This window comes from Salvelinus alpinus, chromosome 39 (assembly GCF_045679555.1).
Source record: "Salvelinus alpinus chromosome 39, SLU_Salpinus.1, whole genome shotgun sequence".
Taxonomy (NCBI): domain Eukaryota; kingdom Metazoa; phylum Chordata; class Actinopteri; order Salmoniformes; family Salmonidae; genus Salvelinus; species Salvelinus alpinus.
Window position 1 is genome coordinate 5,258,493 of NC_092124.1, and position 13,559 is coordinate 5,272,051.

The following is a 13,559-nucleotide window of genomic DNA, read 5'->3' on the forward strand; positions in this document are numbered from 1 at the left end:
TATATTCTCCTACATTCAATTCACATTTCCACAAACTTCAAAGTTTTTCTTTTTAAATGGTACCAAGAATATGCATATTCTTGCTTCAGGGCCTGAGCTACAGGCAGTTAGATTTGGGTATGTAATTTGGGCAAAAATTGAAAAAAAGGCGGCTATCCCTATGGTTTTCCATATAAAAAAATATATTTATTTATCTTTCATAATAAAAGAGCCCTAAGAACTAATTATTCTCTCTTTCTTTATCCCAGGGGTCATCAGAACCCAGGAACTCCTGGACCACGAGACCACCCCGCACTATTGGCTGACTGTGTACGCCACGGACGGTGGCGTGGTGCCCCTCTCGGCCTTCGTGGAGGTCTACGTGGAGGTCCAGGACGTCAACGACAATGCGCCGCAGACCTCTGAGCCTGTCTACTACCCGTCGGTTGCGGAGAACTCGCCCAAGGACGTGTCCATCATCCAGATCGAGGCGGTGGACCCGGACGCCCGGGCCGGCGACAAGCTCTCCTACAAGATCACCAGTGGCAACCCGCAGGGATTTTTCGCCATCAACTCCAAGATGGGTAAGACGAAGGCAAAGGCCGCCACTTTGCTGAATTTAACTTTATTGATTCCCAAGGTGGAATTGAATTCTCGCAGGCAAACATGTGTAGTGCTACTATGCTTTAAATGAAGTGCATTGACAGAATAGTAAAGGAAGACAGAAAACAACCAGTTAAGTTCATACGTGTTTTTAATGTTATCCATTTGTGGTACAATGAAATGTATTGGAAATGGCCTTGTCTTTTGCTTTGTCTATTCCAATGCGTGTGTTCTGTAATATGAAACACGAAGCATGTACAGTGCCTTGGATTTATCCTCCCACGTATAATGTGGCCAGCAATCAATTAACCATTGCCTAACAGATTGTAGGCAATAGGCTACATACCGACTGAGAGTCAAGTGTATGTAATGTCATGTCCAATTTCATCACTTGAAAGAATCCAACTCCTCTCACAAGGTCATGAATATCGCTTCTACATAAAGAATAAATGTAGAAAGAATAGATGTTCAATTGCCCTTTGAGACTTTGAGGGTACACGGGGGCAGTTGTAGGTTATCTAGGTGATATCAATATTTTTGTTCTTGTTTTATAAGAAGCCTTCGGTATCTCCAGTATGCCCACGCAATTTTAGCATGGTCGATAGGAGTGATGTCTACAGGGGTTTTTCCCACTACCCACAGAGCACAGTGTGTTCACATATGGTGTTCTGAAAATGGACGAACGTTGAATATTTCATCGTTATTCTTGAGGGGGGTGAAGCCCACTGGAGCAGACAGTGATTTGACTTCAACATGACCGGAAATATTAGTAAAAGGAGTACAAGTTGCAAACTGAAGCTTTTGAAATGGAAGCCGAAGTTTTTGAATGTGGATGTTGTAGTTTTTTCAGAGGACTGTCTGTTATTTTTGGTGGGGTTTTGAGGAATTGTTCACACTTTATATTCAGTTGGACAGATACCATGTTATTATATATGAATGTGATTTATTAGTATAATATCATAGAGCTTGACTTTGTTCAGTTGGCTTTCATTACAATTCAGTCTGGACTTCAAAGGCCTTATCTGCAGGCCCCATGCCCAGTTATGTAATTACAGTTGGGTTACCGAAGCAGTTAGACGCTACAAGGCATAACAGCAGCTCAATATGAAAAGTTTGCTAGACTGAATCAAGTCAATCAAAAAAATTATATTTGTATGTCCCCTTTTAATAATTAACACAGAATGCTCATTACAAACAAGCCTGTTTACTTTGATTGCATTGTGCAACCTTGTATGTCTTTCAGTAACTGCTAATTAACAAACTAATTTAAATCCTTCCTCTGAGTTTTGCATACTAGTCTCTTTTTGCTTTAAATGCAAAGAACTCATTTAAACTGACATGAGGAATGGGCGGTAGAGCAATCGTCTCTCTCAATTTCCCCTATTGACTTGTGTGGTCCCATATTGCAAGGCGGTCCTCCAATCAACAAACTGTGGTTATTTTTGTTATAGCAGGGGCCAATGTAAATGTTCTTGACCAAATAAGGGTTCGTCATGTAGCATGCTCTCTCCAGCTTTCCCGACTAATGGCAACTCTCCAAGGAGAGACGGAAAAGAAAGGGAAGAAAGAAAGAGAACGTTTTTTTCTTTCTTTCTTTTCATTCTAAGGCGCATTTGTCTGCATTTAGATCATTTAGGCATAGGTTTGATAATTAAGGTGGGAGTTGTGTGGGAGGTGGAAGGTTTGTGAGTGTGGGTGTGTGTGTGTGTGGGTTGACTGTAAGATTCCACTTAGACAGATAAGACATCCTGAACACAGTGAGTAAAGTGTATTTATCTTGCAACGGAGCAGGCATTCTTGAAGTGGAGCAGGCTGTAACGGCTGTCGTCGGAATAAGACCAAAGCGCAGCGGGGAAAGTGTTCATGATCTTTATTGTCAAGAATCACTCAAACAAAAATAACGAATACAAAAAACGAAAGGGAACAGTTCCGTCAGGCACAGATACTAAACGGAAAACAACACCCCACAAAACCCAAACGGAAAATGACAACTATTATATGATCCCCAATCAGAGACAACGATAGACAGCTGCCTCTGATTGGGAACCACACTAGGCAAAAACAACAAAGAAATAGAAAACATAGATTCTCCCACCTGAGTCACACGCTGACCTAACCAAACATAGAGAATAAATAAGGATCTCTAAGGTCAGGGCGTGACATAGGCATTCTTGAAGTGGTTTACAGTATAGACTAGTAGAGATGAGTTCACCAGACTCATGCTGTCGAGATAATTTAAGAGTTGGCCTCGATTTGAGTTTCTCCTATCTGTAGTTAGTATATAGAGCAGACCAGCCTAGACATGAATGCACACCGGTGATTAATCACATAGGATCTGATCAGCCGAAGAGGTTTAATTTCACCCTCCGTTTTAACAGGATTGTCTGATTCTATTTTACTGTGTTCCCTTAAGAGCTCCATTGGTGCCCTCTGATCAATGGGCAGATCCATATTTGACCCCGGCCATTGATTTGGGCTGACGTCCAGTGATTTTCATTTGACCTCTGAGATGGAAAGCACGTCACCGCTCAACTGTTGAAAAGCCAAAGGTGTGTCTGAGAAAGTGAATTGACGTGTCCGTCTGTCTATTTTCCGGTTAGCTGCTCTAGATCGGCCCCATAGTCGCTTCCACTGTAGTGTATTGTAGTTGGGTGTTTTTGCCTCCTAACGTATCCAATATGTGTCACGGTCTTTCGACGCATTGTTCTTGGATGTTCCAAAAACGACCCTATTTAGCTACCACAGAGCAGATTTCAACTTGCCCTTTGAACCAAATGCTCCTTCTTAGCCTACATATTACCAGCAAATATTCCCCCCCCTTCCAGATTACGGGGTATTTATGAAACTCAAAGCTTTACGGGGCTGCTGAATCTACCTGTTTATGCTCCAAACACGCACCGCTTCTCCGGTTGCTTTGTAGGCCTTCTCAAATGGTTTACACGAAGGACGGCGGTGAGCGAGGGATGAAACCCATTCATGCATATCAAAGTGTTTTACATTTTTTATCAGTGGAACACCAGGGCTCCGAGCATCAGGTTTCGACAAAGAGGCGGCTTGTACAAAGAGAAACTTCAACTAAATCACTGCCCCCGTAAATGTGTTTGTGCAATTTCTCTGGAGGACAGGGAGGGAGGGAGAGAGAGAGAGAGAGTGAGTGAGAGTGCGGGAGGGAAGGTAGAGAGAGATTTGAGTGCATCTCAACTGTTGCTGAATACATTAAATGTAATATTCAGAAGTGAATGGGACACATTTGTTCAAAGATAAACTTAACTAAATCAGTTCTATGTGCATTAATATGGAGAGAGAGAGACACATTAACTTTTTATGTTCCATATCACTACCATTACGAAGGATGAAGATTGGCTTCATACCCGGTCGACATTATCAACTCAATATGACATTCTCCCCACATATTACAGGACAGCACGCTCTGTAATTATATGTTCAAAAACAGCAACGGGAGCAAGGCCCTGTTTTGGCATATCTACAAAGCTCTAGAAAGGGGTGGGGAAAAAATAAAGGAAAAAAATTGTGTGTGTTGTATGTGTGGGTTTTGGCAAACGTTGCATACACACGTGTAGCTAGCTAGCTTATTAGCTTTGAAGCTAACATTTCTTCCCTTCAGCTTTCTGCTTTAATGTCTGACAGCTTCAAATGCAGAGAGATGAAGGCTTCTTCTCATGCCACTTTTGGGTCACCCGTTTCCCTATTTTGGTGAGCCTTGCAGACACGTGTAGCTTAGCTAGCTAGCTAGCTATCATTGAAGCTAGCATTTTCCTCCTGTAGCTTATTGCCTGACAGTCCGAGGGCTTCAAACGCAGATGAAGGCTTCATCTCCTGGCTGCTTTTGTGTCACCTTGCCCTTTTCCCTGTGCAGCCCCCGTATCGGCTGGCTAAATCCCTGGATGAAAGGCTTACTTTATTTCTGCAGAGTAAACAAGTCCGGCTGTTTAGTTCCCTGTAACTCTGGGGGTTTCATTTAAGTGCAAGGCCAGCTCTCTCCCTCTCTCGCAAGACACCATGGCAATCCCATTCGGAGAAAGCTGACAATGGGAATTCATGGGTTTTGGGGTTTCGCTTGGTCTGGAATAAAAAGAGTTCCTCCCCGCTGTTTGGAAGTTTGAATGTTTTCTTTTCCCCAGTCTTTCGAAGACGCCAAGGAGAATTGGGTCACTTGAATACTGTCTGCTTTGTGAGATTGACTCCTTGGCCATCAATGTATGTGTGCAGTCTGCGTTTGTAGCGTTGTATGTGCCTCCTCACATAACTCAGTGGTGTGTATCCAGAGCCGGTGTGAACGACTCTTCCCCTTTCTCCTTCACCTGATCTAGTGCTAACCCACCCGCTCGCTGTGTTGAAGCGGATCAGGTTTATCATGATACACATACCACAGGATTCCCTCCCTTCCTCCTCTCTCATTCGTCCCTCCCCCTCTCTCTCTCTGTGGGTTCAGCGTCCTTTTCAAACACAGCTCCGGTCGGAAAACACATTTCTGTTTTCCCACCCTCGCTCGGCTTGACCCCCAGCGAGCTCTTATAGGAGTAGAGTTACCGAGTTACCCACCTCCTGCTCTGTACAAGCCTCCACACTCACGTGCACTCTCCACGCTTTAAATCGCTACAACGCTTTGGCCTCTCGTTTAAAAGCGAGGTCGGGGCGTATTTCTCGGGCGGTCGTCAGGAAGAGGTGGACGTGAGCTGCCTACCTGTATAGATGGAGAGTAGGAAGACGGTTACTGTTAATGATACCTGGCGAAATGAGGGATTTAAATGACGAAGGCAGCCTGCTGCGACGGTTTGGACTGGGCTTTAAACAATGTCGGAACTAGAGGTTGTGCTCAAACAGCCGTGACTTCTCGTCGGAAATACACTTGCACTCAGGAAACAGGGAGGGAGAGGGAGAGGTCAGCCAAAGATCACAAGAATATCGCAGAGAGTCTGTGATAGAATTAGACTAACTAGCTGGCAATCCTATGTAGTTCAAAGGTGATACACCAATGTGTCATCATGTGCTGATGATTATGATAAAGGTGATGATCATTGTGATCTGTAAGAGCAAGAGCACCAATAGTCTCTGGTTCAGTATTTCAGTGTTTAACTACGATCCCTCTAGGACTCTCTTTTATGACGATAGGTTCAAGGTTCCCTAGGATCAAACACTGGCCTTGCCCAAGAGACTATTGTATAGTCTGTTGTATGAAAGTTAGCCTTGGAGCACAAACACACAAAACCTCCCCTTTCACAATGAGGCACTCAATGTTCTTCACTTGACAACAGTACAGCATAGCCCATTCACTTAGTTCTGCCTCCTCTTTTAGTCCTGACAATGGCATGTCCTGTGTGGGACAGAGTTGTGTATACCACATTGTTTCCCCCGCATTTGGCGGCAGCAGTTGACCCGCGTATTGAAATTTACGGGAAAGATAAACCCAGGTGATTTCTTTTTCTTTTTTTGGGGCCACCATTGAAAATGAGGGCTCAACGCCTCCTCCTAGCGAGAGCCAGTCATTGTAGTAAATTGAAAAGGAATATCTCGGTATTGCGTTGGCAAGCATGGTTTCCTCTGACAGCTTTTATATGCATTTCTAATGCCGGTAGTTGTATGAAAAGCCTTTAGAACAGGAAAAAAAAAATAGCCGGTGGGGTCCGGACTTCAAATCATCCACTCCGTGATATACTCGTATCAGCTTTCAGCGACGCCTTCTCTATTAGAAGGGAAGAGAAAAAACATCTGACAATGTGCACCGCGTTTTTCAAAGCGCCCAGGCCGATAGCGAGGGGAAGCCAGATAGGAAATGGATACTACCACCAACAACTTCCTGCCGTTTCCTGCTATTCGGGGGCCGAACAATTGGCACGAGACACCAAATGTTGTTAAAGGAGCAAGAAAGGAAAGGGATGGAGTATACTTTTCTCAGGGAAAACTAATCGACAGGTTCTAGCTACCTGCACCTTTGTAGGGTGTTTTTTGTGTGTGTGTGTGTGTGTGTGTGTGTGTGTGTGTGTGTGTGTGTGTGTGTGTGTGTGTGTGTGTGTGTGTGTGTGTGTGTGTGTGTGTGTGTGTGTGTGTGTGTGTGTGTGTGTGTGTGTGTGTGTGTGTGTGTGTGTGTGCGTGCGTGCGTGTGTATCTGCCTCGTGTGTGTCCATCTGTCTCTCTGTCTGAGAGTGTGAGGGAGGCCTATAGCACTACAAGGCTTCAAGGTTCATTAAGTATGAGCTCTTAGCACACCTGTTCCTCCCGGCTCGCCCCCTCCTAAGCTCCTAAGCACCTCCCTCACCTCTCTGGGAACAGCTGAATCTACATCCTTGCACACCGACCAGACTGTCTGTCTTCAGCGCGTGACTGAGAACGGGAATGTACACAGGAGCCGATGTAAAAACAAAAAAAAACATGTCTGTCATCTGCCTGGGGATCGGTGTTTTCTCACTTACACACAAGGTGTTTCCGGTCTTTCACTGTCTATTTTGCTCTACCTTTTTCTTCTTACCTCTCTCTCTCTCTCTCTCTCTCTCGCTCTCTCTCTCAATTGAAGGCAGAGACATTACATTCAGGCATAATATAAACAGTATAGCCAGTATGTAGACCCCAGCTGGTAATCAGCTCCACAGTATCCAATTACTCATCCTCGTCACCAAACCATACATCAATCACACGCTCAAACAGGCATCTGGACAGAACCCCCCCCCCCATAAAAAACAGACAAGGGCTGCATTCCTATAGGCACACCGTTAGCACAACGTTTTGCAACGGGAGATGAACATTTGTGCCTCTCATTGGAGAAGTCCCTCACTGTTTTAGCCAGTTGTCTTCCGTTTGGTGCCCTGTGAATACGACCCCAGTCACATTTAACCATGGGAATCAGAATCAGTAACACCCAGGTGGCTCGGATACGCTTTCAATGTACCACGACCACAGATGACATTGACCTTATGAAAATTGGTCCCCGAAATTGCGTTCCTTCAGTGTCGATATTTATTTATGTTTATGGTCGTAAGCAACTGCGCTTCCTTGTGCTTCCGCTTATCGGCAGTCCTGCACATCCTGTCGGGGAAAATTCCCAAGCTTCCAAAATTCCTCGGCTTCCATCATATGAATATTAGTTTTGGAGATGATATATTTCCCCAGATCTCCTGTATCCGTCCTACTCGAGAACCGTCTACAGAGAGACAGTGAGCTAGGGGTCCCTCTTTTTGCGTCCCTAATGGAAACCTATTCCCTACTTACGGCATTATTTTTGACCAGGGCCCACTGTCAAAAGAAGTGCACTATGTAGGGAATAGGTTTCCATGAGGGACGCGGGATTTGTTTATATCCCCTCTTATGAATATCCATTAGGTGAGTCCTATTAGCTACCTGGTAGGAGGGTAATGAGGTAGGGAGCATGGTCCTCTGAAGCATCCCTATCCCACCTTGGGGTGTGTGTGTGTGGTGTGTGGTGTGTGGTGTGTGCGTGCGTGCGTGCGTGCATAGGGGAGCGGGGCAGGCATTTTAGTTTTGAAGGGATTTAGCTGTCCCTCTCTCTCTCCTTCGCTAAATGCTAGCCATTTTCACAAAGACCCCCTCTTAGCAGCAGGTGTGGGAGGGTCACGGGAGGGTATTGTCTGAGTCCACTTACACTGTGTCTGTGTGTGTGCCTGTCAGTACGTCCCTGTCCGAGTGTGTAGTGGTTTCTATCTTGTGTGAATCTGTGTCCCTGTCTGAATCCCTGTTAGTACGCGTGAAGTGGGCTCTTATGGGGAAGGCAGGGGCCTTTTGTAAGCTGTGTGAAGTGCGGCTTTCCCTTAGCTAAATGATACATCTGCGGAGGCCCATCAATGGTCCCCAGTCAACGGCTCTGTGGCAGCTCACCTTTAAAGGAACACCCAAACAACCCCTTCTCTACTCTAAGTGTTTATCCTGCCTTATCTTAGAACCCCTCACACAAGTCGGCCATGCTTTGGGCTACTTCTTTTGGGATACTTTGCCGTGCGACACACGCTTTGGGATAATGCCGGTTTTCTTGGGCTGTGTTGGCTGTGTGACGGAGCAACAAGTGCAGGAAACAAATCTCCCCGGAGACTAGGTTGGAGCTAGTTGGTAGATTCTACAATGAAACACGAAGATGTTGAAATTGTTGTCTTCGGCACACGAAGCTAGGAGAGGTTAAATGTTTTCTCCTTATGAGAAAAACGAGTCGCCCTGGGCCGTTGTATATATTATTTTTTTTACCCTCGACACAACAACAGAAAAACAGCAATCCCGACCTAGATCAAATAATGATATCTCGGGGAGATTTTTGCTAGTTTGTCAACAACTACGGTAAATACCTCAAGGCGCTCATATAGCTCGTTCATAACCGGGGAGGGTTTAAACCACCCACTGCAGACACCAACAACATTCCCACACGTCTGCAGTCGACAGCTAAATATGTGTCACCCTGCTAGACTGCTAATCACCGCAGTAATACCTGGGTTGTGTCGTCCCAGCCTGGCATCGTCCTGGACAGCTCCCCCGGCCTCCATTTTGGAGACGCGGTTGTGCTGAAGGACATGCTGAGGAGTGCCTCTCCTCTGCAACTGTTGTTTTTCTCCTCTTCTCAAAACAGCCTGGCTGTAATTACTGTCGGCCCTGGCTCAGCCCACTCCTCAGGAGGCTTGTGTGTGTTTGGAGCGCGAACGGCAACCTTCTCTCTGCTGTCTAGTGTGTGTGTGATTTCGTGTGTGTGTGATTGCGTGTGTGTGTGATTGCGTGTGTGTGTGTGTTTTGAGAGCTGGTTTTTGGGTTTGGAACTGCAAGCTTCTCCCTGATGGCAGGCCTATATGTAGCCTGTTGGCAGGCCTATATGTAGCCTGCCAACAGCTGTACAGCTCCTCCAATCTTAACACAACTTAGTCATGTTGACTTCTGTCTGTACTCTGTATCTAGGACTAGTCTCTATAGCTATACACCGACTGTAAAAAAACTTTCCATGACATAGACTGACCAGGTGAAAGTTACGATCCCTTATTGATATCACCTGTTAAATCCACTTCAATCAGTGTAGATGAAGGGGAGGAGACAGGTTAACAAATTATTTTTAAGCCTTGAGACAATTGAGACATGGATTGGGCAAGACAAAATATTTAAGTGCCTTTGAACAGGGTATGGTAGTAGGTGCCAGGCACACCAGTTTGTGTCAAGAACTGCAACGCTGCTGGGGTTTTTCACGCTCAACATTTTCCTGTAACTATCAAGAATGGTCTACTACCCAAAGGACATCCAGACAACTTGACACAACTGTGGGAAGCATTGGAGTCAACATGGGCCGGGCATTCCCTGTGGAATGCTTTCGACACCTTCGAGTCCACGCCCCGACGATTTGAGGCTTAATGTTTAGTACACTGTGTATAGTACTTATTGGCAGCAGTGTATTTCCAATCCATAGGCAGAATTGATCTTCAGAGGCTGGAAGCCTGGAGCCGTGGCTCAGGTAAAGATAGGAACGTACGCTAAGCTAAGAGTACCACTTCATAGTTGTTGATGCTTATAACCCCACATCAAAGGACCGCTCCCGAGAGCTTGGAGACAGCTAAGATACTTTAAAAGAAAAGAAAAGAAAGAGCTCCAGCCATCCGGATCAATTTAGAGCAACGTTTCCTAAGAGTTCTACCTCAGTTAAATTTAGCTTCTCGCTAGGATGGAGGTACAGAGGAGTCAACCCCCGTCCCTTCAATTAAAGCTGTGGAGGATTTTCAGCCTGGCACACTTGGCAGCTTGACAAAGGGGAATGTGTGTGTGTGTGTGTGAGAGCGCAACCCCCTCTCTTTGCCAGTCTTTGGGAAATGTGGGTAATATTATTGTGTGTGTGTGTGTATATACGTGTGTGTGTGTGTGTGTGAGCCACTCTCTCTTTCATTCGTTGGGAAATGGGGGTAATACGATCACTTTGTTTATGTCCATTGAGATGCCTTGCAAATTGGCCGCTTTTCAGGACAGCCCCACCGATATGCCTTACCTTCTTTTACAAAGAGCCTTGTTCGCCGTGACCTTTTAAAAGCTACGTCACAGTTAGCTGCTAGTATCAACCAACAACAGTACAGTGTAGCCCATTGACTTAGTTCTTGCATTTGTCCTGACAGTGACATGTTGTCAAGAGTCCTTCCTTTCTTAATCGCTCCCAATTTCCTGGACCAGCTTTTCCAACGTATTACAAACAAACAAAAACTAGCTTAGCACACAAGGGAAACATTGTCTTTCTCTAATGCTGATATCGCTTTGTTTTGATTTATTTTAAATTCCAAATGAACATTGTTCATTTTTAGGGTATAGTATGACGCCCGGGGGAGCTCTGGCTCAGTTGAGTCCTTCATTTGCCGTGCAGGGCTATTTTGAGAGGTGCTGTAAGTTGTGGGCATACTATTCTGGTTTGCACCATATGTGCCATTGATGGGCTCGGGTTTCGGAAATCCTTTTTTTGCTATGATAATCAGGTCGACCAGCCGGCTCTGGTGCGGTCTGCTCTGGCACGTCTACTCTGCACTCATGTCTACTGCAAGGTTACAATTACGCCGGGAGTGAGAATACACTGCTTATTATTTGAGGAGAAGAGACTGCTCATATAATGTAGCCATATTTATTTTTTAAATTCTCTCTTCTCCCTGTCCTTTGGTTGAATCTGATTCAAATCGGATCAGATCTCGAGGCATGAGTTTTGCATTGATTTTTTATTCTTAGCTAAGCCGGGATACGCAACGCTTTAAGTCCCTACTACTGCTGTAGCCCTCAGAAAAAGTGAAACACCACCCCCCCCATGTGTGAAAATAATTGTAGTCACAGTGGAAATCGGGGGTTCTCAAAATCCTTAAAACAAACCATGGGATCTCATTCGAAACCCCTACACAGATGAGTTGAGACTCTGGCGCTCGGGCTTGGGGCTGCAGTTGACTGTGTCTGCCTCTGACTGCCTGCCTCTGTATTTGTTCAGCTTGCGTTATAAACCTCAGTTAGAGTTTAGAGGCCACTGCTGTTTCAGAGCCCGTTAGCGGACCTCCGCGATATTTCACTTGTGGCGGACGGGGTGGCCTGACAGTGGACCTGTCTGGGTCGCGGAGGTGACCGGGAGGTTGGAGACTTTTCTAAGGGTCTGTATCTCAGCCCCTTCCTCCTCTCGCAGGTCATTTAGAAGAAGGGTTGGATGACATAACCAAGGAAACATAGAATGGAGGGCTTGATTTTCACAAACATTGTAAATGTTTACCCTTTACCCCTATTTACCCTGGCCCTTTCATGCTTTAGTGTTAGTTTGGCTTTAGGAAGCACATCATGTGTCTTGTAATGAAGTTTGTCTGCCATTACAAATATGCCCTTTTCTCAATATTAGCTGCCTTTTTCTCTATGGTTTTGTGATTTCATTTTCATGATTGCATGAAGTCAAGAAAATGGATATCACATTGTCCTGTAGTAAGGCAATATAACATTGATGCAACATTGATACATTGATCGGGGCCATAATACTAGCAAACCTTTTTCTCTCAACAGGTCTTGTTACAACTACCTCGAGGAAGCTGGATCGAGAACAGCAGGACGAGCACATTCTTGAGGTAAGCACCTTGTTTTGTCTGGTCTACCACTAACAGAAAGGGGGGAGGGAGAAAGAAGAGGGGGAATGAAAAAAACGGGTCTACTTCCTTGTCTGTCCGTCTGTGTGAGCCCTCGTGTTTGTTTGGAGAAGCATTAGCAGCATTGCTAATCATCGGAAAGGCCCTCAAGGACGACCTCTTCAGCCGAAACGGCCTTTAGGCTTGGCTGTCTTCAACCAACGTACTTTGGCCGAGCGCCAAGTATTGCCAACCAAAACAAGCTGGGGCACAGAGACGCAGCGCATAGTTCCACACTAACCGGCGGAAGGGGGTTTGGGTTTTGGATCATGATTCCGCCGTTTGAGATTTCCAGGGGGGAATCAGGGTGACTGTGCCTTTGTTCTTCTCCAGTGTACCATCACGGGATCGAGGGAGGCAAGCCGGGGCAGGAAGCGAACCTTCAACGCCGGGTTGATGTTTAAACTTGTGGATACTCACTTTTTCTCTCTCTATCTCGCTCTATTTCTGTCTCTCCCTCTCTATCTTCTCTAACTCCACCCCCCACCCCCCTCTTCATTCCATTCCCTCTGCCCAACCTAACCAAACGTTTAACGCCAGCACATTTAATTTTGTGCCAAGATCGATTAACCAGATTGGGCGCTGCTTAATTATCGTTATAGGAGTTAATGCAATTCGAGGTTCATTGGATGCCAATTAATGCCGATGTGTGCCTGCATGCCAGCCACTCCCTGTGTTTTCATACTCATTTTACAGTGGGACGCACTCATTTTATTCTGGGACTGGAGAGTAAAGATAGTGGGGGAGAGGAGGGGAGAGATTTGTTCTCCTGAGGAAGACATTTTACTGCCTCCCGCTTCTCCTCCTCCTCTCTCCTTCTCTCGCTCTCTCTTTTTCCCTCACCTCTCTCTCATTCTCTCCAACCACATCTATGATAAATGAAATGGCCTACTCTTAGATTTGAGTGCCGAGTTGCAGAGGCCTCAAGAGAGAGGAAAACTAAATTGTAGCTTTCGACACAAAAGCCCTTTTAATTTGTTAAAGTGACCAGGTTAGGAGCCCTCTGTGCGAACGACCGAGCAGATTCCCAGGACAGTCAGAGTCAAAAGCCACCCTTGAGGGTTAATCTCAGGGGCATTGGTTGGTGTGTGACAGTAGCATTAGAGATAAAGAGAGCTGATAGCCAGTGTGTTTTTCCAACAGACTCCTGTTTTTACGAATACATAGCCAGAGCCCGTTTATTATTAGTACGCTGTTCATTTGTCCCGTTTGAAGAAATGCTCCAGCAGACGTTAAATAACCACATTAAATGTTAACAAGCTCAAAGCGCTCCTCCAGTTCTTTCATGTTGGGGCCAAATTAAAATGCACAGTGACATTTGTACACTTCTTTTCTCTTATATATTTATATATATATATACAG

At 45.4% G+C, this 13,559-nt stretch overlaps 1 protein-coding gene across 11 annotated transcripts in view; it reads left to right on the forward strand.

Moving 5' to 3' along the window:
* Positions 1 to 13,559, forward strand: part of LOC139566870 (protocadherin Fat 1-like) — a 99,937-nt gene that overhangs the window by 23,228 nt on the left and 63,150 nt on the right. For all 11 annotated transcript variants that reach the window (XR_011673173.1, XR_011673172.1, XR_011673175.1 and 8 more), the window contains exons 3-4: positions 249 to 563; positions 12,079 to 12,140. Coding sequence is in view for 7 of the 11 variants with exons in the window: in XM_071388194.1 (XP_071244295.1) it covers positions 249 to 563; positions 12,079 to 12,140 (377 nt within the window). In the remaining 4 variants the exon portion in view is untranslated. The remainder of the gene's footprint in view (positions 1 to 248; positions 564 to 12,078; positions 12,141 to 13,559) is intronic.